Source organism: Heptranchias perlo, chromosome 2 (assembly GCF_035084215.1).
Source record: "Heptranchias perlo isolate sHepPer1 chromosome 2, sHepPer1.hap1, whole genome shotgun sequence".
Taxonomy (NCBI): Eukaryota; Metazoa; Chordata; class Chondrichthyes; order Hexanchiformes; family Hexanchidae; genus Heptranchias; species Heptranchias perlo.
The window spans coordinates 95,002,658-95,027,479 of record NC_090326.1 but is presented as its reverse complement, the minus strand read 5'-3'; the positions used below and the strand labels follow the sequence as shown (position 1 = coordinate 95,027,479).

The 24,822-nt window shown below is 41.5% G+C and overlaps 1 protein-coding gene across 3 annotated transcripts; it reads right to left on the bottom strand.

Annotated features, from left to right (window-relative positions):
* Positions 1-314: 314 nt before the first annotated feature.
* On the bottom strand, positions 315-24,822 carry tfpi2 (tissue factor pathway inhibitor 2). 3 transcript variants are annotated; one of them, XM_068004474.1, is made up of 6 exons: positions 24,575-24,822; positions 17,018-17,197; positions 13,571-13,750; positions 13,281-13,454; positions 6,391-6,532; positions 2,093-2,120 (listed from the first exon to the last, which is right to left on the bottom strand). In XM_068004474.1, exons 1-5 carry the CDS (start codon positions 24,645-24,647, stop codon positions 6,396-6,398), a joined length of 744 nt encoding a protein of 247 aa, XP_067860575.1. In that variant the 5' UTR covers positions 24,648-24,822; the 3' UTR covers positions 2,093-2,120; positions 6,391-6,395. The 3 variants fall into 3 exon arrangements, with proteins under 3 accessions (XP_067860589.1, XP_067860582.1, XP_067860575.1); XM_068004488.1 differs by lacking the exon at positions 6,391-6,532 and having other exon boundaries at positions 315-2,117; positions 24,575-24,816; XM_068004481.1 differs by lacking the exon at positions 6,391-6,532 and having other exon boundaries at positions 315-2,120; positions 24,575-24,813.

Sequence of the window (24,822 nt, the reverse complement as noted above, 5' to 3'; positions counted from 1 at the left end):
ATATTTCTACTTTATTATATGTACACTTTCAAAGTAACAAAGTCAAAATGCATTTTAAGTGGTGTTGCATGCTTTAAATTGCTTAGTTTCCTTGTTAGTGAAAGGCAATATCTTCTCACCGCAAGTTCAAAGAGGTTTGTTTCAATGATGGATTGAGTGATTGATTGGAAATTGTTACAAGTGTCTGAAGCTGTGCAGATGCAAAGGTTATTTTCCTGCTGATTGTATTGTGTGAATCCTGTTGAGTTCCACTTACATCAGTGACTTTCAATTTTTTTGTGCAAATAGCGATACACTCATGAGGACACAAAAACAAGATAATTGCAGAAAATATTTATTACCATACAGCAATTTACCTAATGCAAAATTTTCTTTAGTTAAATATTTATGTATTTATGTCTATATTGTGCTATTAATATTTGCTGAACCATTATGTTTCGCATTTGTACTTAGCTAGAAATAAACATATTAGTTGTCTTAGTCTGGAAAATTAGAACTGTACACATGTACAACCCACACGTCCCTCTGGTCATGCAACTCTGTGAAGGGCAGATAATCAATAAAAATACAGCTTCCAGATTATAGGAAACAAGGTCCACTCTTTGGAGCTACTGTGAAACCAATGATCACAAACACTTCTCCAAAAGCCAAAATTGTAATGTAGGGTTATAAAAGGTCTACATAGAGGTTCAGAAATGCATTCATATAACCTGTAGACATAAATACATACATTCACACATTACTTTATTTGCAATTCATTTAACATTTAATTTTTTTAAGGTTTCAGTACATAAAGTAGAAATGTGTTTTATAAATACAGTTCACAACAGCGTGTTGCAATATAGAATTTATTCTACCAGGGCAAAATCTTTGGAATTTATGCATTACTTATCAGATTTCCCTTAATACATAGAATTTGCAGCATAGAAACAGGCCATTCGGTCCAACTGGTCTATGCTGGTGTTTATGCTCCACACGAGCCTCTTCCCACCCTACTTCATCTAACCCTATCAGCACATCCCTCTATTCCTTTCTCTTTCATGTACTTATCTAGCTTCCCCTTAAATGCATCTGTGCCATTCGTAGGAATAAACTCTACACTCTGTATTTCTTCATTTAATGTATTCTATATGCATTTATTTAATAATAAAGGCATTTAAAAATGTATCAGTAGTCATTAAGGAATTATAGGATTTTATAGGAGTCTAACCATTTAAAGCAACAATGTAATTTACCTACCAAAAAACATCAATTGTTTTGCAAAGATTTTCATTTTGAAAAAGTTCCCCTTGTATATTCTGCTCACAAATGGTGCTAACCTCCATGTCCTGGCTCTGTCACTGGCAGTCACAAATAGCCCAACGTAGAGGTTAGCACCATTCAGCTACAATAACATCTGTCAAAGGAATCAAATTACTGGTGTTTTTGAATTTAAGACATAATTATGAGAGGAATAAATAAATCATGAGTTTTACATTTATATGAACTGAAATAAGTCACTGAAGAGAAGACAAGAAATGGGGCTATGAGGGAGATTCTCTGTTCCAAATAAAAGATCATTTAAGAAGAAAAAGATGCACACATTTTGCAGCAAAAACTTAGCATATACACTTCACATCTTAAATATCTCCATTTTTAAATGTATGCAAATTTTACACTTATCTAACCGCTTCCACTAGAATAATAGAGTGGAGTAAGAAACGATCATTTGGTCCATCAAATCCTTCCTCAGACGATATAATTCAAGAACTTTCTTTAATTTTCTGCCCTTTCTACAACATTTTCTTAAGCAAAATGAATGATACCTATATGTAAATGTAACAAAAGCATAATCTGAAAGGATCTCTACTCTAGGAATATTTTGGGAGGCTTAGATATAGATTGTATCCCCTCTTTTCACATTCAAAAAATGTGGAGAAAAAGTTGGTTTCAGTCTAGGTTTTTAAGTGAAAAAAAATTGTAGGAACTCTAGACCTGGAACTTCTTGCTAAGAATGGTAAACGTTTAATTTATCATCTTTGGATTTTTTAAAAACTGCTTTCTTCTTTGATTTGTTCTAATTATCTTATATGATGGTGCAGCAGGAGCTTCCTTATTTTTCATTGCTTTTCTGTTACCTGCTGAAAAAGAAAAGAAATGTCAATAAAAAAATATATATTGCAGTGCTCTATATAACCATTATATTTAACAATCTTGTGACAAAAATGAAGTGTTTTTTGTCTAATATTTAACATGCAATTTACTTTTTAAAATTCTGCCTGGCACATAAGGAGTTTAAAAAAAACAGCTTCACTCACAGAAAAACATGTCCTAGCTTATTTTGATGTAAATGTTACAGATTTCAGTCATTTTATTTCAACCAGGTATTGAAGGAAAGAACCAAGCCATTCAATTCAAATACAAACATCTTGTGGGATTTGTTTAAATAGATGTTTGATTGGCAGTTTTTATTTAATTAAACAGTTATTTCAATTTGTTTGGTTCCAACCATTTCCCATAAAATTTTTCTCAGCCTGGCTGGTTCAAATTAGGGTGTCTGTCTGAAGCCTTCAGAAAGCCATAGTCAGGCCGGAGAGTTTCAGTGCGCAGTGAAAAAGAAAAAAAAACATGCAAGAATGCTTAGTTTATCACAGCAATCACAATGATCAGTTAGTTTCTACTTAACCTGTGTTGATGGCATTCTGATAGATAGCCAGATCTGATCTGATCAGCTTGCAGAATTTAAGGAAATACTGGGTCAACTAAGGTGTGTTGTGGTGAAGATAGTCATGATGGAAGAACAGTGGTGTTGTACCCAGGTGAAGTACATAAGGTACGTCATTGGGCGGGGTGGATTTCTGCCACAGCACAACCATGTTCAGGCTATACAGAATTTAGAGGTACCTACCAACATGAAAGAACTGAGGAGTATTCTGGGTTTGTGCAATTATTACTTTCATAGAGGAGTGCACTGAAACTGCCTAATCTCTCAAGGTTCATGTCTAAACCTATGTTAAGACATGTTGTATAGCAAAGAATATCAGCCTAGTATTATACCAAAAATGCTACAAAAACTATTGGGTTATTGCTTATGCTAGCAACACCTTAAGTGAAGTGGAGCAAAATTACTCAGGAGTCTAAGAAGATGCAGTTTACTGTTTTCTGGGCCATTAAACATTCTGAAATTATGTCCACGGACAGAAAATCATCCTGTTGACCCATAACCGTGCTGCGATTTCTTAAACAGTAGAAAGGTTCATGAGGGTGAAGTTTCCAGTAATAGAACTGTTGCATGGACTCTGCTACTGCTGGGATTTCTGCTCGATGTTTGATACACTAAGGAGGAAAGGAAGGCCACTGTGCAAGACTTAGCCAAAGCACATGATTGTATGCTAGTAGACCATAGGGAAAAAAAATAGTAGAGATCGGAGCTACTATGCCAAATGAAGAGAACCGATAGTATGGCTAAAAGGAAGAAGAATGGGCAGGATTACCAAAGGTATGTGTAGATGGCTGCACATATCACCATGAAGGAAAGCTCTGTGCTGGAGTTAGAGAAAATGGAATAATGATTGTCTATATACGTCTGTGGAATATCAATTGGGTCCCCACAGTCCAGCAGATAGCGCCAGGAGTCTGATGGTGATCCAAGCTGCAACTCAAAAAGGACTCAAAGAGCTGGTGGTATGTACAGCCATCTCACTACGTGTGTAATAGCTTTGTAGAACTCTTGATGAGCAGAGTTGTGACGATAGGTCTTCGACCTGAAACATTAACTCTGTTTCTTTCTCCACAGATGCTGCCTGACCTGCTGAGCTTTTCCAGCATTTTCTGTTTTTATTTCAGATTGCCAGCTTCCGCATTATTTTGCTTTTGGTTATAGAACTCTTGTCCTATTGGAAAATCAGGGAGATGAAAACAGCAGAAGGGAAAGTGATTAAGAATCCAGAACTAACACTGGAAGTGGACAGGTTAGTCAGGGAGAAGTAAATGAAGGATTATTGGAGAAATGTTAACAGTCACTCAAAGTTGCTCAGGTTAGACAAAGAAGGGAATGATGACACTAAAAACCTAGCTAAAATGGGTGCTTTAAGAGGAATCAAATGAGAGTTGAGGCTGAACATAGAAGGTAACAACTTGGCAGAGGGAAAACCAAGATACATCTCAGAAAGCTATTGTTTTCTTATATCAAGATGCACCTGATAGCAAATTAGTTGAAATGCAGAAAGGGGACAAAACTGTAGGTAAAATATACCTCTATACTCAAGATCCTGAGTTATGCCCTATTACTGCAGAGGATCTAGAAGTCAATCGGGATTTACAAATAATATAACAAATAATAGACAGGTTCCAGATACAAAACCACTTCTTGGTTTATGCCCCAAAGGAAGGGGGCTGAGTAAATAAGTGGTTCCCTAGCGCCATGGGGGAGTAATATTACAGTATTCCCACCATGAGCAGAGCATATGGAGGGGCCAAAGATACTTATCAAACATCAAAACAAACTGCCTATTGGCCCCACATGTTCCCAGACATGGAGACTCACTTTCAACGGTGTCTGGTAGGTTGTAAATTTTAACCAGCCAACTGTTTGTTAAAGGACCCCTTTGGTCAGACATCCAGATGGACTGGGTTAAACCTGTGACCAAATCTGCACACGGAAATAAGTATATTCTCGTGGTCATGGTCCTTTTTACCAAATGGGGAGAATGTTTGCCTGCATCTATAGATACTGCAAAGCTTGCTGTCATCCTGCTGATTAATCATATATTCAGGAGATGGGTGCTGTCCTTGCGCATAGAATCTGATAGGAGTTCTCATTTTACATCAGAGTTGATACAGAAGATTTGAGATACCCTAAAGGTAAAACAAAAGCTTCATGTTGCATACCATCATCAATTCTCTGGACAAATAGTGTGCACTAATCACTCAGTAATCAGCCTTCTTAAAAAATATATATACTCTAGTGGAAAAGACTAGGATGTTAAATTGCCTCTGGTATTAATCAGGCCAACTCTGGCTGGACGTACACTGGGAGGTTTCATCACATGACCTCTCACCTCCAATTACCTACATTAGCTTCAGTACTCCAACACCTCAAATTTAAAATTCTCATCCTTCTGTTTAAAGCCCTTCATGGTCTCATCCCTCCCCATCTCTGTAACCTCCACCAACCAGAACCACACTGCCCCCCCCCCCACCCCACCAGCTCTCCATTCTATATTCACTAGAGTTTAGAAGATTGAGAGATGATCTCATATAAACATATAAAATTCTAGCAGGACTGGACAGACTAGATGCAGGGAGGATGTTCCCGATGGCTGGGAGTCCAGAACCAGGGGTCACAGTCTCAGGATACGGGGTATGCCATTTAGAACCGAGATGAGGAGAAATTTCTTCACTCAAAGGGTGGTGAACTTGTGGAATTCTCTACCACAGAAGGCAGTGGAGGTCAAGTCATTAGATGTATTCAAGAAGTAGATATATTTCTTAATGCTAAAGGGATCAGGGGATATGGGGAAAAAGCGGGAACAGGGTACTGAGTTAGACGATCAGCCATGATCATTTTGAATGGCGGAGCAGCCCCAATGTGCCGAATGCCTACTCTTGCTCCTATTTTCTATGTTTCTATGTTATGTTTCATTCCTGGCTGGCCTCGTGCATTCCCCCACCTTTTGTCGCATCATTGGCAGCTGTGCCTTAGCCACCTAGGTCCCATGCTCTGGAATTCCCTCCCTGAACCTCTGCGCCTTCGCAACTCCCCCTCCTCCTTTAATGGCCTTGTTAAAACCTATCTCTTTGATCACTGTTGCAAATATTTCCTTCTTTGGGTTGGCATTCATTTTTTTTTCCATCTGCCTCTGTGAAGCACCTTGGGTTATTTTTCTGTTAAAGGCACTATATAAATGTTGATGCACAGAATTTTCCTCTCCTACAAGTAGTGTTATCCTATGACACACCTGAGCTTGCACCTGAAGTTGTAAATAATTACACAAATGAGGTTAAACAAGAAAATTGAGTGCTATTAGTATTGGAGATTCCAAGGGGTCTTAAAGCAATGCAAAGCAAATTAGAACTGACTTATACCTGAAGACAAAAATCACCTCCAAGTTGTGTTACTTTAAGTACAGTCGACAAAACAAGGCAGTTAAGAAGTTCTTACCAATCTGGGAAGGACCTTACTGAGTTAGTTGTTAGTTGTCATCACTGGTTTATGAACGAGAAATACTTATGACAGGAAAAGGTGGTAGAAGTGGGTGCATATTAATCAGTTAAAACCTTTATGAGCCAGAAGTGAGTCTGGTGTTAGAAGAGACAAACTACGTAATCAAGAAGGCAGCTTAATCATGCTGTCTCTGTTACCAGTGGAGCAGCTTGACATGCTAGCAGTACTGCTTATTTCCAACCTACCAAAGTTACCGAGTGAGTCGACAACTGTGATGCCCAGTCCTCCATCTACAGTCATGTTGCAGGAAATATCGGGTGTGCTGATTACTAAATCCCAGGTAGTGTCTAAATGAAACTACATTACGCTCGACCCTCAGACCAATACCTGGAAAGGATACTGAGAACTTGTCACAGGAAATGCAATGATGGCATCAGGATTATATCCAACAGATGGTGCGAGTAAACAGATATTCTCCAGGATGTTGATCCTGGTAAGTAATAATTGGTGGGGTTTCTACCCTTGCAAAGGTGTTGTTATGCCACATGCCTATGTTGAGAACCATCTTGTTATGGTAAACATACTCAGGTTTAATAAAGGGTAAACTCAACAGAGAAACTACCTCCATTTTTTCACTATTGACATGAAGAGGAATAGCACTACCTAATCCATATGCCACCTTACACTATATCTGGTTAATAAGCAGGAATTGGACGTCACTGACTAACTTCACCTTGCAGTTATTGAAGAAATGTTATACCGGGACCCCTCTTGGTGACTATTTACTGGGCATTCTGCTTACCATAGCATTGGGAATAATGTGGAACAAAGAATGGGTTTCAAAAGAACAAGCTCCGGCTTTTGCCCCACTGGCAGGTTGGAAGCAGTGTTAGAAGATGACCATTCTCTGCACAGGATTTTGATCCACATTGATATAACCTTTGATTAGAAATTTGATACTGTACATTCTGTGTGCTTTTATTAATATACTTCTAATTATAGGTCAGAAGTGACTTGATTATATTCAGCCTATATATTCCCAACGTAAAAGGAGATGGATTGTATCACTTATTCGAATTGAATGTTTTATTTTATATTTACTCCATTATATTCATGTATTGTGAGTATGATTGATGATGGTGATACAGGTACCAGAGATTCCATAATTTATTTACACTCCTTGCAAAGAAGGATATATCATTTCTTGTCTTTGAGGGGGAGTAGTGTAGTGAAAATACCCTAAAGATGCCCTTTAAATGTGTCCTCAAAAAGGAGTTTCAGCCATCAAACTGAACTCTGGGAAACCAAAAAGCTATTACAAAAAAGAATCATGAATGCTTATGCGAAGCAAAGCAATCTTTATAAAAACTGGTAAGCCCAAGCTGTCAAGGCCACAGCTCAGAGATATCTTGTTAGAGAGCTATAAATGTAACTTTTATTTAAATTTGTGTAGTTTCTTTGTTAAAAAAACTGAAAAGTTATGGGGGTGTAACTGCTATGTGACATCTGTTTTCTCCCCCCACAGTTTAGCATGAGGCCATCATAATTCCTTAACATGGATGTTTAAGGTAACTGTATCTATAGGAATGAAATCATGTAGTAGTTCCCTGGATGTTTAAAGATATAGAAATTAAAATGAAACAGAAAAAGGGTTATGACAAGTGTAAGGTTCATAATATACTAGAGAAGCCAGCTAAATACAGAAAGTACAGAGGAGATCAAAAAAAATGAATGAGGGGCAAAGAGAGAGTATGAAAATAGATTAGCAGCTAACATAAAAGGGAACGCAAAAGTCTTTTAGAAACATATAAATAGTAAAAAGGTAGTCAAAGGAAGGGTGGGTCCAATTAGGGGCAAAAAAGGAGATCTCCTTGTGGAGGCAGAGGGCATGGCTGAGATACTAAATGAATACTTCGCATCGGTCTTCACTAGAGAAGAGGATGCTGTGAATGTAGCAGTAAAGGGGAAGGTGGCAGCGATATTGGACAGGATAACAATAGATAAAGAGAAGGAACTTAAAAGGTTGGCAGTACTCAAAGTAGAAAAGTCACCCAGTCCAGATGGGATGCATCCTAGGTTACTGAGGAAAGTAAAGGATATTGCAGAGGCTCTGGCCACAATCTTCCAATCCTCCTTAGATTTGGGGGTGGTGCCAGAGGACTGGAGGATTGCAAATGTTACACCCCTGCTCAAAAAATGGGAGAGGGATAAACCTGGCAACTACAGGCCAGTCAGCCTAACGTCGATGGTAGGGAAACTTTTTGAGACAATAATCTGGGAAAAAATTACTTTGAAAAATATGGGCTAATAAATGAAAGTCAGCACGGATTTGTTAAAGGAAAATCGTGTTTGACTAACTTGATGGAGTTCTTTGATGAAGTAATGGAGACGGTTGATGAGAGTAGAGAGTTGGTGTTGTGTATATGGACTTTCAAAAGGCATTTGATAAAATATCACATAATAGACTTGTAAGCAAAATTAAAGCCCATGGGGATTAAAGGGACAGTGGCAGGGTGGATACAAAATTGGCTAAGAGACAGAAAGTAGAGAGTAGTGGTGAACGGTTGTTTATCAGACTGGAGTGAAGTATACAGTGGTGTTCCCTGGAGTCAGTATTAGGACCACTGCTCTTTTTAATATATATTAATTAACTGGACTTGGGTATAATTTTAAAGTTCGCAGATGACACAAAACTCGGGAATGTAATAAAATGTGGAGGACAGTAACAGACTTCAGGAGGACATACACAGACTGGTAAAATGGGCAGACACATGGCAGATGAAATTTAATGCAGAGATGTGTGAAGTGATACATTTTGGTAGTAAGCATGAGGAGAGGCAATGTAAACAAAATGGTACAATTTTAATGGGGATGCAGGAACAGAGAGACCTGGGAGTGCACATACACAAATCTTTGAAGCTGGCAGGACAAGTTGAGAAGGCTGTTGGAAAAGCATGTGGGATCCTGGGCTTTGTTAATAGAGGCTTAGAGTACAAAAGCAAGGAAGTTATGCTAAACCTTTATAAAATGCTGGTTAGGCCTCAGCTGTCATATTGTGTTCAATTCTGGGCACCACACTTGAGGAGGGATGTCAAGGCCTTGGAAGTGGTGCAGAAGAGCTTCACTAGAATGGTACCAGGGATGAGGGACTTCAGTTATGTGGAGAGACTGGAGAAGCTGGGGTTGTTCTCCTTAGAGCCGAGATAGAGTAAATAGGGAGAAACTGTTTCCAGTGGCAGAAGGGTCTATAACCAGAGGACAGAGATTTAAGATGACTGGCAAAAGAATCAAAGGCGACATGAGGAAACATTGGGCTCGATATTAGCAGGGCGGCGGGTTCTCAGCGGGGGGGGTCGACTGGGCGTGTGGGTAACGCGCCCAGTGAAATCAGTGTGCTCCGCACGGAATCGCAGGCTAATTGGAGCCACTTACCTGTCCTTCCGGGTTTCCCGCTGGTAAGCTGCGCGGTGGGAGGACTGCGCATGCGCAGCAAGGTCTGTCAGCTGGAGGAGCCCTATTTAAAGGGGCAGGCCACCAATGCTCCTCCTGCAGCAAACAACCAATGCTAAACCATGGAGCAGGCCTGGGGGAAGGCTGCCCCAAGATCTTCAGACTCCTCACTCCAGGTGCTGCTGGATGGGGTGAGAAGGAGGAGGGAAATCCTTTTCCCGTGTGATGGGAGGAAGTGCCCTCCCTCCACCATGAAGAAGGCCTGGCTGGAGGTGGCCGAGGAGGTCACCAGCAGCGGCAATGTGCCACGAACCTGGGTCCAGTGCAGGAAGAGAATTAATGACATAAACAGGTCAACCAAAGTGAGTATACTTACGCATTCTCCCACACTCCGTCTTCCACATCACCTCCACCACCACACAACTCCTTCTGCACTGCCACCATGACGCTCTCGCATCACTCCTCACATCCACTCAACTATCATCCTCACCTTGCCTGCACGTACTCACCGCCCCTGTCCCCATTCGAACTCTACCAGGCAACCCAATCCTCATACAATCTCATGGCTATGTCTCACATGCACCCTCCCATGCATCTCCCTCACACTCAACCCAACCCACACCAATGCATGAGCGGCTCACCATGCAACCATTACTCAATCACGCCTCTGTGTTTTGCCTTGATAGGAGAAGAGATGCCAGAATGCTCGGGAGAGGGCACGGACGGAGGGGGCCCGCCACACCAGGTGGCACTAACAGACACAGAGCAGCAGGCATTGGACATCAGCCGCACGATGGAGTGCTTGTCCGTGGCGGATGCCGAGGCTGGGATTGCAAAAGCAGCCGGTGACAGAAAGCTAACACTCAGCACTCATGATAGCGAATGACCTTAGCATCACTTGGCAGCTGCAGCACCTCAACATCTGTCCACATGCCTAATATTGCTTTCTGTTCTCTTGCAGGGCCAATTGCGAGCGCCGTGATCGTGGAGGACGATTCCTCAGAGGTCCTGCCAGCCTCTGAGGGTCCATCGTCACATCTGAGCCATGCATCCACCAGCGCAGATACACACACCTCAGTGGGTTCCCGTCCTCACTTAGTTGGGCTTGCACATGGTGAGTCACCACGCACATGTGAGCACAAGCAGACCCTGGTGGCAGGGGCAGCCATGGAGAGTCCGCGTCAGTGGGAGCACTCTTCTCCAGGCTCTGCTCAGCTGGACCCAGATGCTGAACCCTGGAGGCCAGCCGTGAAAAGGAGAGTCGAGGGGCAGCAGCACATTGCCGAGGCACTGGAACAGGTGCCACGCGCACTCTTCACAATCGTGCAGAGGATGGAGGAGTCCAACTCCTGCATGAGGGGAATGGTGGCACAGGTACAGGAGGGTATCTCCGAGGCCCTGGCAACGGCCGTTCGGATTCAGGGTGAGCAACATTCTGCCGCCTTGAACAGGCTGACAGATACTTTACAAGTGGCCTTCCAAGGCCTCACACAAGTCCTCCAAACTACCGTCCGGCAGGGTGGAAGGAATGATGTGGGCCTGGGCCACGAGAGGGATGATGGTGAAAGGGCACATGGAAGTGGGGACTCCACTCAAAGCGCTCCCACATCTCACCCGTTGCCCCCCTCTCAACCAGTACCCGCAATGCTGCCCCCTCTCCAGGTGGCTGAGTCTACCCCTGCACAGGTGTAGGTGGAGCAGTCTTTGGAGCGGCCCTCACAGGTACCCAAACCCAGAGGGCGTCGGCCCAAAGCATCTCATCGGTCAGGGCATGAACAAGAGCAACCTGCCACTACCTCTGCTGAAGCCACAGGGGTAGCACTATGTAGGGGTTCCCGGAAACGCAAGGCGAAGGTTTTGTGAACACAAAGGGAATGCACAAGGGTGTCTTGACGATTTGTCACGTTTTTTATTTATATTTGTTTTCTTTCACAGGCACAATAAATATTATTATTATCACCACTACTGCCACGTCTTGCCCATTCTTTACTGGCTTGTGGAATAGGTCCCTTTCACGGGGTTCACCATGAACACGCACACTTGATGCCACCCATTGTGTCACTGCAGAGTGGGTGTAGGTGTATTTGCAGGGCTCTTTTGTGCAGACGACTGAGAGACATCGGCGATGTCCCCGGTGGCACCCTGGAAGGATGCGGAGGAGAAGTTGTTGAGGGCAGTGGTGACTTTAACAGCGACAGGTAAGAAGATGGTGCTCGGGCCAGCCGGGAGCAGCTCGGCATGAAGGAGGCTGCAGATGTCCACGACTACATGTCGAGTGACTCTGAGCCTCCGTGTGCACTGCTCCTCAGAGAGCTCCAGGAAGCTGAGCCTCGGTCTGTGGACCCTGTGGTGAGGGTAGTGCCCTCTGCGACGCATCTCTCTCTGCGGTTGCCCTCCCTCCTGCTGTGCAGATGGATGTGTCACAGCACTGTGTTGTGGAGCTCCACGTGTCAGAGATGGACGGCGAGGCTGGTGATGCTGTTCGCCCTCCGAGGAGGTCATGACTGCAGCTACGGCGGCCCCCATCTGGAAGATGTACATTTGAGGGGGTCCGCAAGGTAGATAAATGTGTCTGGACACCGGGGTAAGTGTGCAAGTTTGTGAATGTTACTGTTAGGGGGAGGGTGGTGGAGGCCAAACTTTGTCCAAGGTAACAGAGTGGCCTCCTGCAATGAGTGAGGATCTCCCCCACAACCTGTCAAATGAGCCTTTGCAGCTGCCACAGGCTGATGGCTGCAACACGTCCATTTGAACTGGGAGTGTTTCCCCCAGTACGGGAAACAGTCTCAGTTAATTTCAAAATCCCATCCCTCCTAAAATATCAGGTCAATCAGGTCTGTAAACGACCTGAAGTACCTGTTTAAGTACTTTAAGTGGCACTGGCGGGAGTCCCACTTGCGGGAACCCGGAAGTGGGCGGGTTGGAGCCGGGCTCCGGACCCACCCCGGGAATCCCCAATTTTTGCAACCTCCCTGCCACGAACGCACCCGATTGCGGGTGCGAAAATCAAGTCCTTTTTTTTTAAACGCAGAGTTGTAATGATCTGGAATGCACTGCCTGAAAGGGTGGTGGAAGCAGATTCAATAATAACTTTCAAAAGGGAATTGGATAAATACTTCAAAGAAAAAAATGTACAGGGGTATGGGGAAAGAGCAGGGGAGTAATTGGATAGCTCTTTCAAAGAGCTGGCACAGGCACGATGGGCCGAATGGCCTCCTTCTGTGCTGTAAAAATACTATGATATGTCATTCAGATTGGTTAATGACAAATGAGATTCTAGGTTCGAGAAAATGGTGTTTTGACACTAATAGTTAGTAAAGATTGAAATTTATTAGATTAGCAATTAAAACTCTTAGATTAAGTGTTATTGTGTGTAAGTTCTCTGTATAGTTGTAAGTATAAGTGTGCATGCATAAGGATGGAAAGAGCATCAGGAAAAAGCATCCGTGAGCAAAGAGCAAAGTTAGTTCTCACTCTGTAAAAGAAAGGGGGGAAGGAGAGTATCACAGCTAGGTATGAGTCCAGACACTGACCACCAGTGTGCTCTGTTACTGAAGTGTAATTCTGGTCACACCACAGGGTTAACAATGCAATGTTGATGTTGCATATTTATTGTGAAATAATTTGCAGTGGATTGCTGGAAAATTCTGCAGCCAGTATGTATTTTAGGGATTACACTACTTACGTGGTTGACAAATCTTTTGGCAAACTCTAAGAGAAACAAAATTGTTGTCATTTCCGCCACAGCCGGAGTAACTAAATGTCTCACAAGAGGAGGTCTCTTGACTATAGTAAAACCGTAGGATATCTGCTGTACAACTTCCTTTGTCTTTGGGCTTGGTACAGAATGAGGGCGTAACTGTAAAGAAACCATAGCTTTGAAACCATCTATCTTTACGCAATGAAAACCATTAAATATATTTATTCCATTTAAAATGGCTTAAAATAAATAAAAATATATATTTTAAAACTTACGTGAAACTTGTTCACACTTCTGATGGCAAGAAAACATATTCCTGAAGTTATTGTCATTTCCATAGCAGCCACCATACGAAAATCTCTCACACTGTCCTGTTGTAAAGTTATAGAAATATCTGGTAAAGGAAGCACGGCATGGTCCTGTATCTGCCTCCAACCTGCATGTTTTGGGAACCTCTGCAATTAAAAAAGGGACTTTGTTAAATGCATTATGCAACACATCAGTTTACATGGTTTCCCATCCATAATAAATCACAGGCAATATCACTGCCAGATTGAAAAATATATTTAAAATGTAGCTTAAAGAAAAGTTACCCATTTGTGATTGCTATTAATTTCATAACAACTAGTTCAAAAAAGCCAGTGTAACAGTTATGTCCAACATACATCAGCTAATCCCACAGATGAAGTTATTACAACACATGTAGGTTGGACATTTCCTCTTTCCAGACACTTAGCCATTGTGAATGTATTCCATATCTGAACTTTTTTCTAAACCTGGATCAAAGCCAGCTTCTCACATGAGACAAATAAGAATGTAAAGAACGCAGATTCTCACTTAACTGATCAGATACTTACAGGAATAAAATCCTCGATTTAACCCCCCCCCCCCTCACCAATGAGAACAGGGCTTGCGGAGGGGTTAAAATACCTGCAGTGACTTACTCACCCGATCTTCTCTGCCCTCACTCTGCATGCCATTTTAACAGCCGTATTCTGGCCTTGCACCAGTCAAGCAAGGGCCTCGTTGAAATGCAAAAGTTTGGCTTTGATGACGTCCTTCAGATCCCAACTATATTTTAGCTGCTGACAGACTTGTTCGGGTACCTGGTGCCGGTCACTGGGAGCATCGGCTGGCATGGAGCAGCAGGACCAGAAAAGTGCTGAAAAGGTAAGCTAAATTTATTTTTGAAGTGTTTCTTTGTGGACCAGGAATGCTCCTCCAGGTTTCACAAGAAGACCCAGGGACCCGGACTTCCCTCCCCTGCCCACGGTCACCTACTTCCCCCACCACCACTGCCCTGACTGCTGGGGACAATTACCACGGGTTCCCAGCCATGGCCTTGTGCCTCGCTCGACTTCCGCCCACCAGCCTGGCATCATTGACGCCGGGTTCAGGTGGAGTTTGGGCTTGGTACATTTAAATAAGGCCCAGGAGTTAAAATGGCCCAGGCCTCACGTTAAAATCAGGGCTACAGTCTTGACTGTGAGTGTCAGCATATATAGCATGTTGGGCTCATTTTAATGAGATCCAAGATATGAAGAATTACTACATAAGCAGTTTCCACCTTCTTGATTTATCACTATTGAATAATTTCAGGAATAGTATAAAATCAGCCTGAACAGTGCAATAAATACCTTAATCACTTACCATTCCAACTCTGGTTTGTCCCACCTTGTGCACTTAAGTTAGTGAAAAGGATAGTTCGCACCATTACCGGACGAGCTTTCATCCACAAAATACAGGGATAAATCTTACTGATTACATTGTGGAACTCAGCAAGTAGTCTTCTTACAATCTTCATAAATTTATTCTAGGAATACTTTTAGTTAACTGAAACTTAACTGGTAAAATAAAATGTTGCCTTGCACATAATCTGGGGTCCAATCACAAGGCATTCTGACTATCTAAAATGCATGTGATTTTTATACCGCCCAATTTTTACTTATAGGCTGTGCCTCTTTATAACAGAGCCCAAGCTCACTTTCTCTCTCAATAAGGTTAACCAAGATCTATCTTAATTTTTCTCTTTGATTAGGCCTAAAGGAAATTATCTTTCTCATACTATATTTTATTAAAGCACTGACTTGAACACCTTGGTGGCTCTGTTGGTAAATTCACAGCCCTGTGTGAAACCAAGCCATACAAACTAGGAAGGCCCCAAATTCAATCTTTGGTCAGTGCTGAATTAGTCAATCTCAGCTGGGGTGGAAATAGGGGTGCTACAATCGGCTTCAGTGTCAGGTGTAGAAATGCATAAAGAGATACTTGACCATGTTAATGTAGAAATGCATGAAAAGTTACTTGACCATAGTAAAGAAGAAATGCATGATGGATATTTGATCAATGTTAACTCCTTGGCTCCCATAATGGGGTAGCTACAGCACACACACACACAGAAAGACACAATTGTGTAATTATGTTTAAGCCTTGGTATGTTGATAATTAAGTTGGCTGTGCAGGTGCTTAGTACTGTCTGCACCCCCCCGAGCAGATAAGGGTATTGCTGACTATAAAATATAATGAGAATACAGTTTCTTGAGAGGCCATGTGGCCTTGAGACTGACTTCAGCCCTACTGATAACCAGCTTTAGAATGTAGGGAGGATAATGTGCTCGGGCCTACGGGGCCTACGTGCCAAAGCAGGAATGAGCTATGGACGTCCAGAGGGGGCAGGCTCACTACTTGATTGACCAACTACCTGAACAAATAAAGAATGTACATGTACGCCCATATTCTATGACAGGTGGACATTGCTAATTAAACTGTATAAATGTGAACTGTTTCCTTTGTTCAGTGAAGAGGTTGTTCTGACCATTGTTCAGAGTACAGCTTCCCTTGTATACAAGTCAATTAAAGTAAAACTTTTCCCTTTGTGATACTGGTCTGAGTGTGTTAGTGCATTGGTATAGTGTTAAGTTTCGACATAGGCCTCGAGCATCGGAAAGAAAGAATGCCAGGGTTCCCATTCCTGATTGTTATCCAGCGACTACTGTTGGAAAGTGTGTGTTTGAAGATATCAAGTAAAGACAAGATCAGACTCATTGTGAAGCCTTCTGGAATTGAAAAGCTGGCTGACATCCACGACTAGATTCACATATGACGAATGGCCATTTGGGCATGAATCAATGCCTTCAGGAGAGCAAGAAATAAATCTGCTGCAAAAAAAGACTACCATTTTCTTTCATAAATGGCCCTGTGAAAGCACATTAAACCAAAATAGTATCTAGGCAACACAAATAAAGGTAGAGTTGGAATAAGGGCTCCCATTGAGAATAAGGCCACAATGAGAGGAAGGGATTTTTCAAAATTTGGAGTCATTCTTGGAAATGTTAATGCAGAACAAAATAATCTAAAATAAGTTTTTAAAAAACACCTTAAAGCAGTATCACTAATTATAAATTTTTATATAGAATGATCTGGCAAAATATTTTGCAGTTACTTTTTTTAAACAGGAAAGATCTAAATATTAACAGAAATCCACTTAGCACAAGAATAAATGTAAAATTATCTTTTGTTTTGTCTTTTTGATCACATAATTGGTAGTTTGCTAGCATTAGTTGCACAGTTCAGTTTGTCGGCTATTCAAACTCTATTTAAAACTGTTCCATTAAGCAGGAACTCTCACCCTTCCTGTCACATTTCTTTTCCCCAGTGAACATGCCCTGTTGGCAAAGCTGCACATTACCTAAACAGGAAAAAGTGCTTGAATAGAAACTTACTTTTAATTCCTTGGCAATGCGATGAGCATAATTTCAGAGTTTCAAAGTTATTTAGATTACCCTTGCAGCCACCATATTGAAACGGCTCACACGTCTGTGTGTATCTGTTGTAATAAAAGCGAGGGAACAAGGCTCTACAAGGTCCTCTTTTCGGTAACAGTAAGCAGATTTCTCGGTTGTCTAGAAAAATACAAGTTGTTGCATGTGACTTCTGTGAAACTGCATGATAACTGAGTTAGTAAACAGAAGTCTTGGTGCCTAGAAACAAGAAGCAAATTAAATCAAAACCATTACTGACTAGCAAAAGTACCTCCAGAATGTAGAATTAAAAACATGGCGGCTGACCTTATCCAGTGTAACGTCAAGAGTACCATAACTGCCTCAGCACACTGAACTGGGAAGAAGAAAATCAGCCAGGGTTCCCACTTCTGATCACCACCAGTGACTCCTGGTGGATAGTGCGTGTGTGTGGACTTTGGGTCATGATTGGATTGAATTTGGTTGTAATGCCGCTCTCCCCTATGGTTGAATGGCTCATCAACACTAACTGTCTAGGGTCACATATGAAAAATGACTACTCAGGTGAGGTACTGAAGGGCAACCGACACATGTGAAACCATAGCCCAGCAGTAATCAATGTTTTCAGAAGAGAAGAAAAGGGGAGAAAATAGGCAATAAACTGTGGTGATGGAAAATATCACCTACAATTAAAATACTCTAAACATAAATATGCAATGGTAAGAGTCTCTGTTAAATATCTACATCTTGAAATTAAGCTGTAGGATAATAGGTTCTAATGCTAGTTTGAAATTGCTTTTCTGCTATTTTAGTTGATTCATTTGTTTTAAATATTTTTGGACAACCATGTTAACCTACAATTTCACAGCATAATTTCAAGGGCCTATAGTTTTTGTTTTTAAAAAATTAATGAAGACCTACAAAAGTAGATGGCATACTTTAGAGTCGAAATAATTAAGGCCATAAGCAACAACAACTACTTGCATTTGTACAGTGCCTTTAATATAGAAAACGTTCTGAGGTAAAATGGATGCCAAGCAGTAGTGAAAGAGTTAAGAGAAATGACCAAAAGCATATTCGATAAGGTACATTTTGAGGAGGCCTTTAATGGTCGGGAGAGAGGAAGCAAGGCAGAGAGGTTGAGGGAGAGAGTTCCAAAGAGTAGGCTAGAGGCAGCTGAAGACTTTGCCACTGATGACAGACTGAAAAGGGTAAAGGGGATTGCAAGGGCTAAAGTCAGGGAATTGAAGGGGGTGGACTATGTTGCAAGGCTAGAGGAGGTTGCAGAGGTAGGGGGAGGCTGCAGAGGTAGGGGGAGGCTAGGCCATGAAGGGATTTGTAAAAGAGGGCAAGGATTTTCAAATTAATTCAATACATTGGAAGTCAGCTAGGATAGAGGTGATGGATGAAAAGGACTTAGTGAAAAACAGATTGCAGGCAGCAGTGCTCTGGACAAGTTGGAATTTGTGATGGGTAGAACATGGGAAGCTGATGATTAGGGTGAAGTCTAGAGATAACAAAAGTGTGGCTAAGGGTTTCAGAAGCAGAGGGCTTGAGGTAAGGGCAGACACAGGTTGTGGAGGTGGAAGCAAGTGCTCTTGGGGAAGGATGATATGGGGTTTGAAGTTAGCTCTAGGTCGAACAAGACATAGTTCTAGGAATAGGCCGTTCATCTCCTTGAGCCAATTTTGCCATTCGGTTAGATCATGGCTGATCTGTATCTCAACTCCATTTACCCTCCTTCGTTCCATATCTCTTGATAACATTACCCAACAAAAATCTATCAATCTCAGTCTTGAAAATTTAATTGACCCAACACAGCCTTTTGGAGAGCAAGTTCCAGATTTCCACTACCCTTTATGTGAAAAAAGTGCTTCACAATTTTACTCCTAAGTGGCCTGGCTCCAATTTTAAGATTATGCCCTCTTGTTCAATATTCCCCCACCAGAGGAGATAGTTTCACCGTTTCTACCCTACAGAATCCCTTTATCATTTTAAACACTTTGATTAGATCACCCCTCAACCTTCTAAACTCAAGGAAATACAAGCCAAGTTTATGAAACCTTCCTTCATATTTTAACCCTTTATGTCCAGGTATAATTCTAGTGAATCTGCACTGCACACCTTCCAAGGCCAATATATTTTTCCTGAGGTTCGGTGCCCAAAATTGAATGCAGTGCTCCAGATGGGATCTGACCTGTACAACTAACGCATCACTTCCTCACTTTTGAATTCCAACCAAGAAATAAAGACCAACATTCTATTAGCCTTTTTGATTACTTTTTGTGCAAGGTTACGCGCTGTCTGGTTTAGGCTGAACTAGTAGCTAGGAGAAGGATGGAGCCTGTAGCAAGAGTTGTAGAAGCTAAATAAGATGGCTTTAGTCTTTCCAATGTTCAACTGAAGGAAGTTCTGACTTCCATGCAACCTCAACACAAATATGGTCCTAGAATTGAGAGACAAGGTGGAAAAACATTGCTAGGTTAAACTAAATAGTTAGGCAACCTGTTGTGACAAAATAACTGGAGCATGATATGAAAATAGCTTTGGTGCTGAAGTGTGTAGGGGAGTGTGTATTAAAAAGATCTGCCTTAAAAGGTATTAGGGCATATCAAAGACAAATGCTCTATAATGGTTTACCACAATCACAAAACACTGATGGCGAATAGAATGGTTTCTCTAGTCATAAGGCTTTAAGCAACAACTCACATTTCCAGTTCTACAGTGTTTGATAAATAAAATAATGATGCATTATTAAAACACCCTCTAACTTGGAGTAAGTTTAATGAACATCAATATAATCCTCTTAAACTACTGTACAGACACAGAGCAGAGTATCCAAGAAATCTTCAGAAAGCAGAGACATAGCCAAATAGGAGCTTTCCTGTAAACATGGCAGAGTCCAAAGGGACTTTGCTGCACATTTGCTCTGATTGGATAAGTGTTAAACAAATTATTAGAGAAAGATTAAACACTATGAAGGATAACAATACTCTATTGATCTGTATGTTCTTTTTTACCTAACCAGCTGGAATGAGTGAGACGCATTAAATAATGTTGTTTCAGGCACACCAGTCAGATTATCACAGCTACATACAATTAGATGCTCCAGTTTCCTCCAAAATTGGAAGCACCACTAGGCATATCAGGCACATATGTTGCATTGTGTACACGTCTACACATACACAGTGGTACTCTATTTGAATGAAACGCAGTGCAGCTATTCTGACCAGTAAGACTTGACCACACACACATTGGACATTTCAGTTGGTGTACTGTTTATACTCGAGGAGTTGATCCATACAATTGGTAAGTAGGTAGGTATAATTGATAGTCACATATGTTTAGTAGCTCTAATGTACATCATGACATTGTGCTGTCATGATGTGTACTGGTTTATGAAAGATTATATCAACTTCAGGTACTACATAGTAACCTACCCAAAATTATTCTTCCACCTGATCATCACCTTGGGCAAATGATGTCAATGCCTTGCATTTATATAGCATCTTTAATGTAGTGAATTTCCAAAGACATTTAACAGTGAACAAACAGGTAATGACTAGTAGAAGTTAGGGGAGATGGCATGGTCAACGAGATACGTTTTCAGGAGGTTTTTGAAGATGGAGAGAGAGGTAGCAACAAGAAGGGATTTCTGGAGAAAGTTCTAGAGAGTAGGGCTGCAACTATTGAAGGCTCTGCTACCAATGGTAGAGTGTGGGGGGTTGCACAGGAGGCTTGTGTCAAAAGATTGACGGGTGCGGGCTGCAACATAGGGTTGACGGAGGCTGCAATGCTAGGCCATGGAGGCATTTCGACATGGGGATGAGGATTTTGAATTCAATTCGCTGTGGGACGGGGAGCCAGTGGAGATTGACAAAGGCAGAGGTGATAGGTGAGCAGGTATCAGTGCAGAGCAGGTTGTGGGTGTCAGAGTTTTGGGTGAGTCGGTATTTATATAGAGTGGAGCGTGAGAGGGCGGTGAGGAAAGCATTATAGAAGTGGAGCCTGGAGGTAACAAAAGCCTGGATAAATTTGTGAATAGACTTCCCATGCTTGGGATTCAGCAGATTTTTGTACTTTCAACACTAACAGCATAAATGAAGAACATTTCTAACTTAATAAGAGCACTATGGCCCACAAAGGTCATATTCTAATGTGAATGAGATCACCCTGAGGTTTATAGTCAGGCCTGGTGGATTGAGTTCATATCTCAGCAAAATGTATTACATTACCTGCCAGAAACATCTTCTGATTTTTTAATTGCCAGAAAATGGCAGGAGATTGCATCTGCCATTTATGCAACCCAGACACAAATCTGCTCTGTAGCCCTACTCAGCTTTTAAAGTTAAGCATTTGTAATTTTTAATTCTGAGCGACCATAACAAAATAGCTACATACTGGGAACACTGGATCATTTGAGCTGCAAAAATGAAAGAAACATGAACTTGTAGCTCTAGTGTAAACAGGTGTCAGCTGTGGCTTGGTGGCAGCACTCTCGCCGCTGAGTCAGAAGGTTGTAGGTTAAAGTTCCACTCCAGAGACCTAAGCACAAAATCTAGGCTGACCCTTCAGTGCAGTACTGAGGGAGCGCTGTCTTGTCGGAGGTGCCATCTTTCAGATGAAACATTAAACCGAGGCCCCGTCTGCTTTCTCAGATGGCCATAAAAGATCCCATAGCACTATTTCAAAGAAAAGCAGGGGAGTTCTCCCCGGAGTCCTGGCCGATATTTATCCCTCAACCAATATTCTAAAACAGGTTATCTGGTCATTGCTGTTTTGTGGGCAAATTGGCTGCCACATCACAACAGTGACTACACTTCAATAGTACTTAATTGGCTGAAAAGGGCACTGGGATGTCCGGAGGTCGTGAAAGGCGCTATATAATGCAAGTCTTTCTTTCTTTAACAGGGCATCTGATGTTCTTTTTGGTGACTTAAGTGACCCTTTATTCCTCAGTGTGTGTGTTTTAAAAGCAAACAAACGTTAATGAAGTAAGTGATTTGTTATGAATTCCTCATTCACTTCAGAATCTATGCAATCCTGTTATACTGAGCTAGTTGTGCCTCATTTGTGTTTTTGATGCAGCACCAAAATCCCAGTACAGAACTGTACCAAAGCAGCTCTAACTATGTTAACTACACTGACAACTACAAAAGAAAATGGAGATCAGGTGGTACAGTTACATTCTGTAGATTACAGTGCAGTACCTGGCACTGATACAATCTTTCATAATCCAGTGCACATCATGACTCAACAATCTTAAGGCATAGTTCAGCACATTGCTCTTTAGACTTATCTAGCCAGGTACAGCATTAGCAAAGCAAATGTGTTAAACAATGTCCAATAAATTCCTGCATTTTACCACTAAATAAAATTATAAACCATTGCTTGTTCTTTTTTTAAATATAGCACAACATGAAATTGCAGAATACAAATAAGTTACCATCAGTTCTCTCTGTTTCAACCCATTTCTCATTGCTGCCACTGCTCCAATACAAATGAGCTTATGGAAGCAGTCTGACAGAGTAATTTTACTGGTACTTGCCTCACAGCAGCTAGAAAAGGTGAAATGACTGAAAGATGTGCTCCACTTCAATGCAAATACTTCAAGTGGGACAGAAATAGTGCTAATAACATTAGTACCACAATATACTGTGAAAATTAATATTCAAAATGGTGGACTGCCAATAATTCTCACTTTTAGTGTATTGTTAAAACCCTAGAGGTTCATAATGGTGACGTACCTGAAAAGTGATTTTGCCTGAAAAGTGAACATGACAGTGGTCAGTAGACTGAACAGTAAAATGACATCATCACCTCCACTGTAGATTGCTCTGGACAGTCAAAGCAAACCTTTTGAGGATAGGAAGTATCAGATAAGTACTCCACCCATTGCCTCATATATTGTGGGTTGGGGTACTAAACTGGCCCTTCCCTTTATTTCCACAGGGACTGAAATACTTACAGGGATGACCGCATAAAATACATTAACTAACTCTACAGTTAGGAGACTTAGAAATGTTTACACTTCAAAATGAAATATTATGAGCATTACTTCTGTTGTGTAATCAAATTGTTGGTAAAGGGGTACATAATAGTTAAACATTTTAATATAACAAAATTAATTTTAATATAATTGTATTATTCATCCTTTAGATTTGTTCCAGACGAATGCAATACTGTTCCAGTCCAATACAAAATACCAAGTACAGAATAGAGTTGACAGACTTCTATCCTGAGTCACATCCAAAGCCAACATGGGGAAGTGTGAGTTAGAACCTGTATGATGGCCACAGATGCTGGTGTCAAGCAACTAATATCCAAAACAGGTCATCTGGAATTTCTGCCTTGCAGAGAATTGTAACTAAAAGTCCTTCAGACATCAGAATAGTAATGCCATCAATTCAATGTCATGCTTTTAATCTAAGTTTCATCACATCAGCATACTAACACTATCCTAGGTGCTAAAACTAGCAGTAATACACATACCTTCTTATTTCTGACTGTTTAAAGCTGCATTTACACTGGGAAGAGTCTCTCCAATACAGGAAACTTAATACCCATTGTGGAACAAAGTATTTCCAGCGTGAAAAACAGAGAAAAAAAGATATGGGGGTAATCATTCCAAGAGGCATGTAGGGAAAAGCAGTGAAAACTTTACCTAGGATAAAGGAAGCTACAAATAGCAAACAGGAAATCTTCTCCAAGTGTGAACCCACTCATTCCAAACAGAAATATTCCAAACTGTTAGTCCAAACTGTGCCTTAAAAACCTTTGGCAATTTTTGAGGCAGAGTTTAGAACTCAAGTAGGGACATTGTTAATTGACTGTCTTCATCCTGTAACATTCTCCCAATATCCTGAGTCAATCTATTGGATGAAATGTAAGGAGTCTTACAACACCAGGTTATAGTCCAACAGCTTTATTTAAAATCACAAGCTTTCGGAGGCTTCCTCCTTCATCAGGTGAGTGTGGGATTGTAACCTGATGTTGTACGACTCCTTACATTTGTCCACCCCAGTCCATCGCCGGCATCTCCACATATTGGATGAAAATTACAGAACTGCGCTGGTGCTAAACTTCACAGTAATTCTAACAGTCCTGAGTGACACACCACTGATGAGCTCATCTTGTTCTATGAAGCAGAAGTAGAGTCTCACCAGTTTGTTAAGTTATAATTAATAAGCACTAAAGAATACTCAACACTTTTGTCCATTTAACACTTTTGTCCATTTTTCATTTCTGGTACTTCACCAGCAGAGCTGATGTTAAATTCCAGCCCCCGAACTGCAGGTATTTGCTGTTAACACAGGGGTCTGTGATAAGCTTGACTGCTCCGCTAAGATTCAGGTGCTTACCTTCCAAACTTGTCACGTTGGGTTCTGGCTTCTGTCCCGCAAGAGCACATCACATTTCCCCCCCCCCCCCCCCCCCACCAGTAACGTTACACATTTTCTTATCATTGCTATTTTAAAAGCATTAAAGAAAAAAACTCAACTTCTACTTCTGCGCACTGTACTATTTTGAACCTTTTACCTTGCAGCGCCATGCCACACTGTGGAGCCAGCAGGAAGATGCCGCAGATCAGGGGGAAAAGCTTCAACTCCATGACTGTCAGCGTTGATTCCGCTGTCGATTCTTCGCTGTGACTTGAGGCTACACTTGATCAACAAAATCAAGCAGATTCTTCACTCCCTGACTTGAAGCTGGAGCCCGCCACATTTATAGAGCGGGTTTTCCGGTGACTGCACTCGGACCGGTCCGGAGATGCCGCCAGTGTGACT

What these genes read in the sequence shown, in the direction of transcription:
- tfpi2 (XM_068004474.1), bottom strand. Translation starts at nt 24,647, where the DNA reads ATGGAGTTGAAGCTTTTCCCCCTGATCTGCGGCATCTTCCTGCTGGCT. An exon ending in GCATTGCCAAGGAATTAAAA is followed by an intron (nt 13,751 to 17,017) that starts GTAAGTTTCTAT and finishes TTTTAATTGCAG; the next exon opens with AGGTTCCCAAAACATGCAGG. An exon ending in CCAAAAGATTTGTCAACCAC is followed by an intron (nt 6,533 to 13,280) that starts GTAAGTAGTGTA and finishes TATCCTTTCCAG; the next exon opens with GTATTGGTCTGAGGGTCGAG.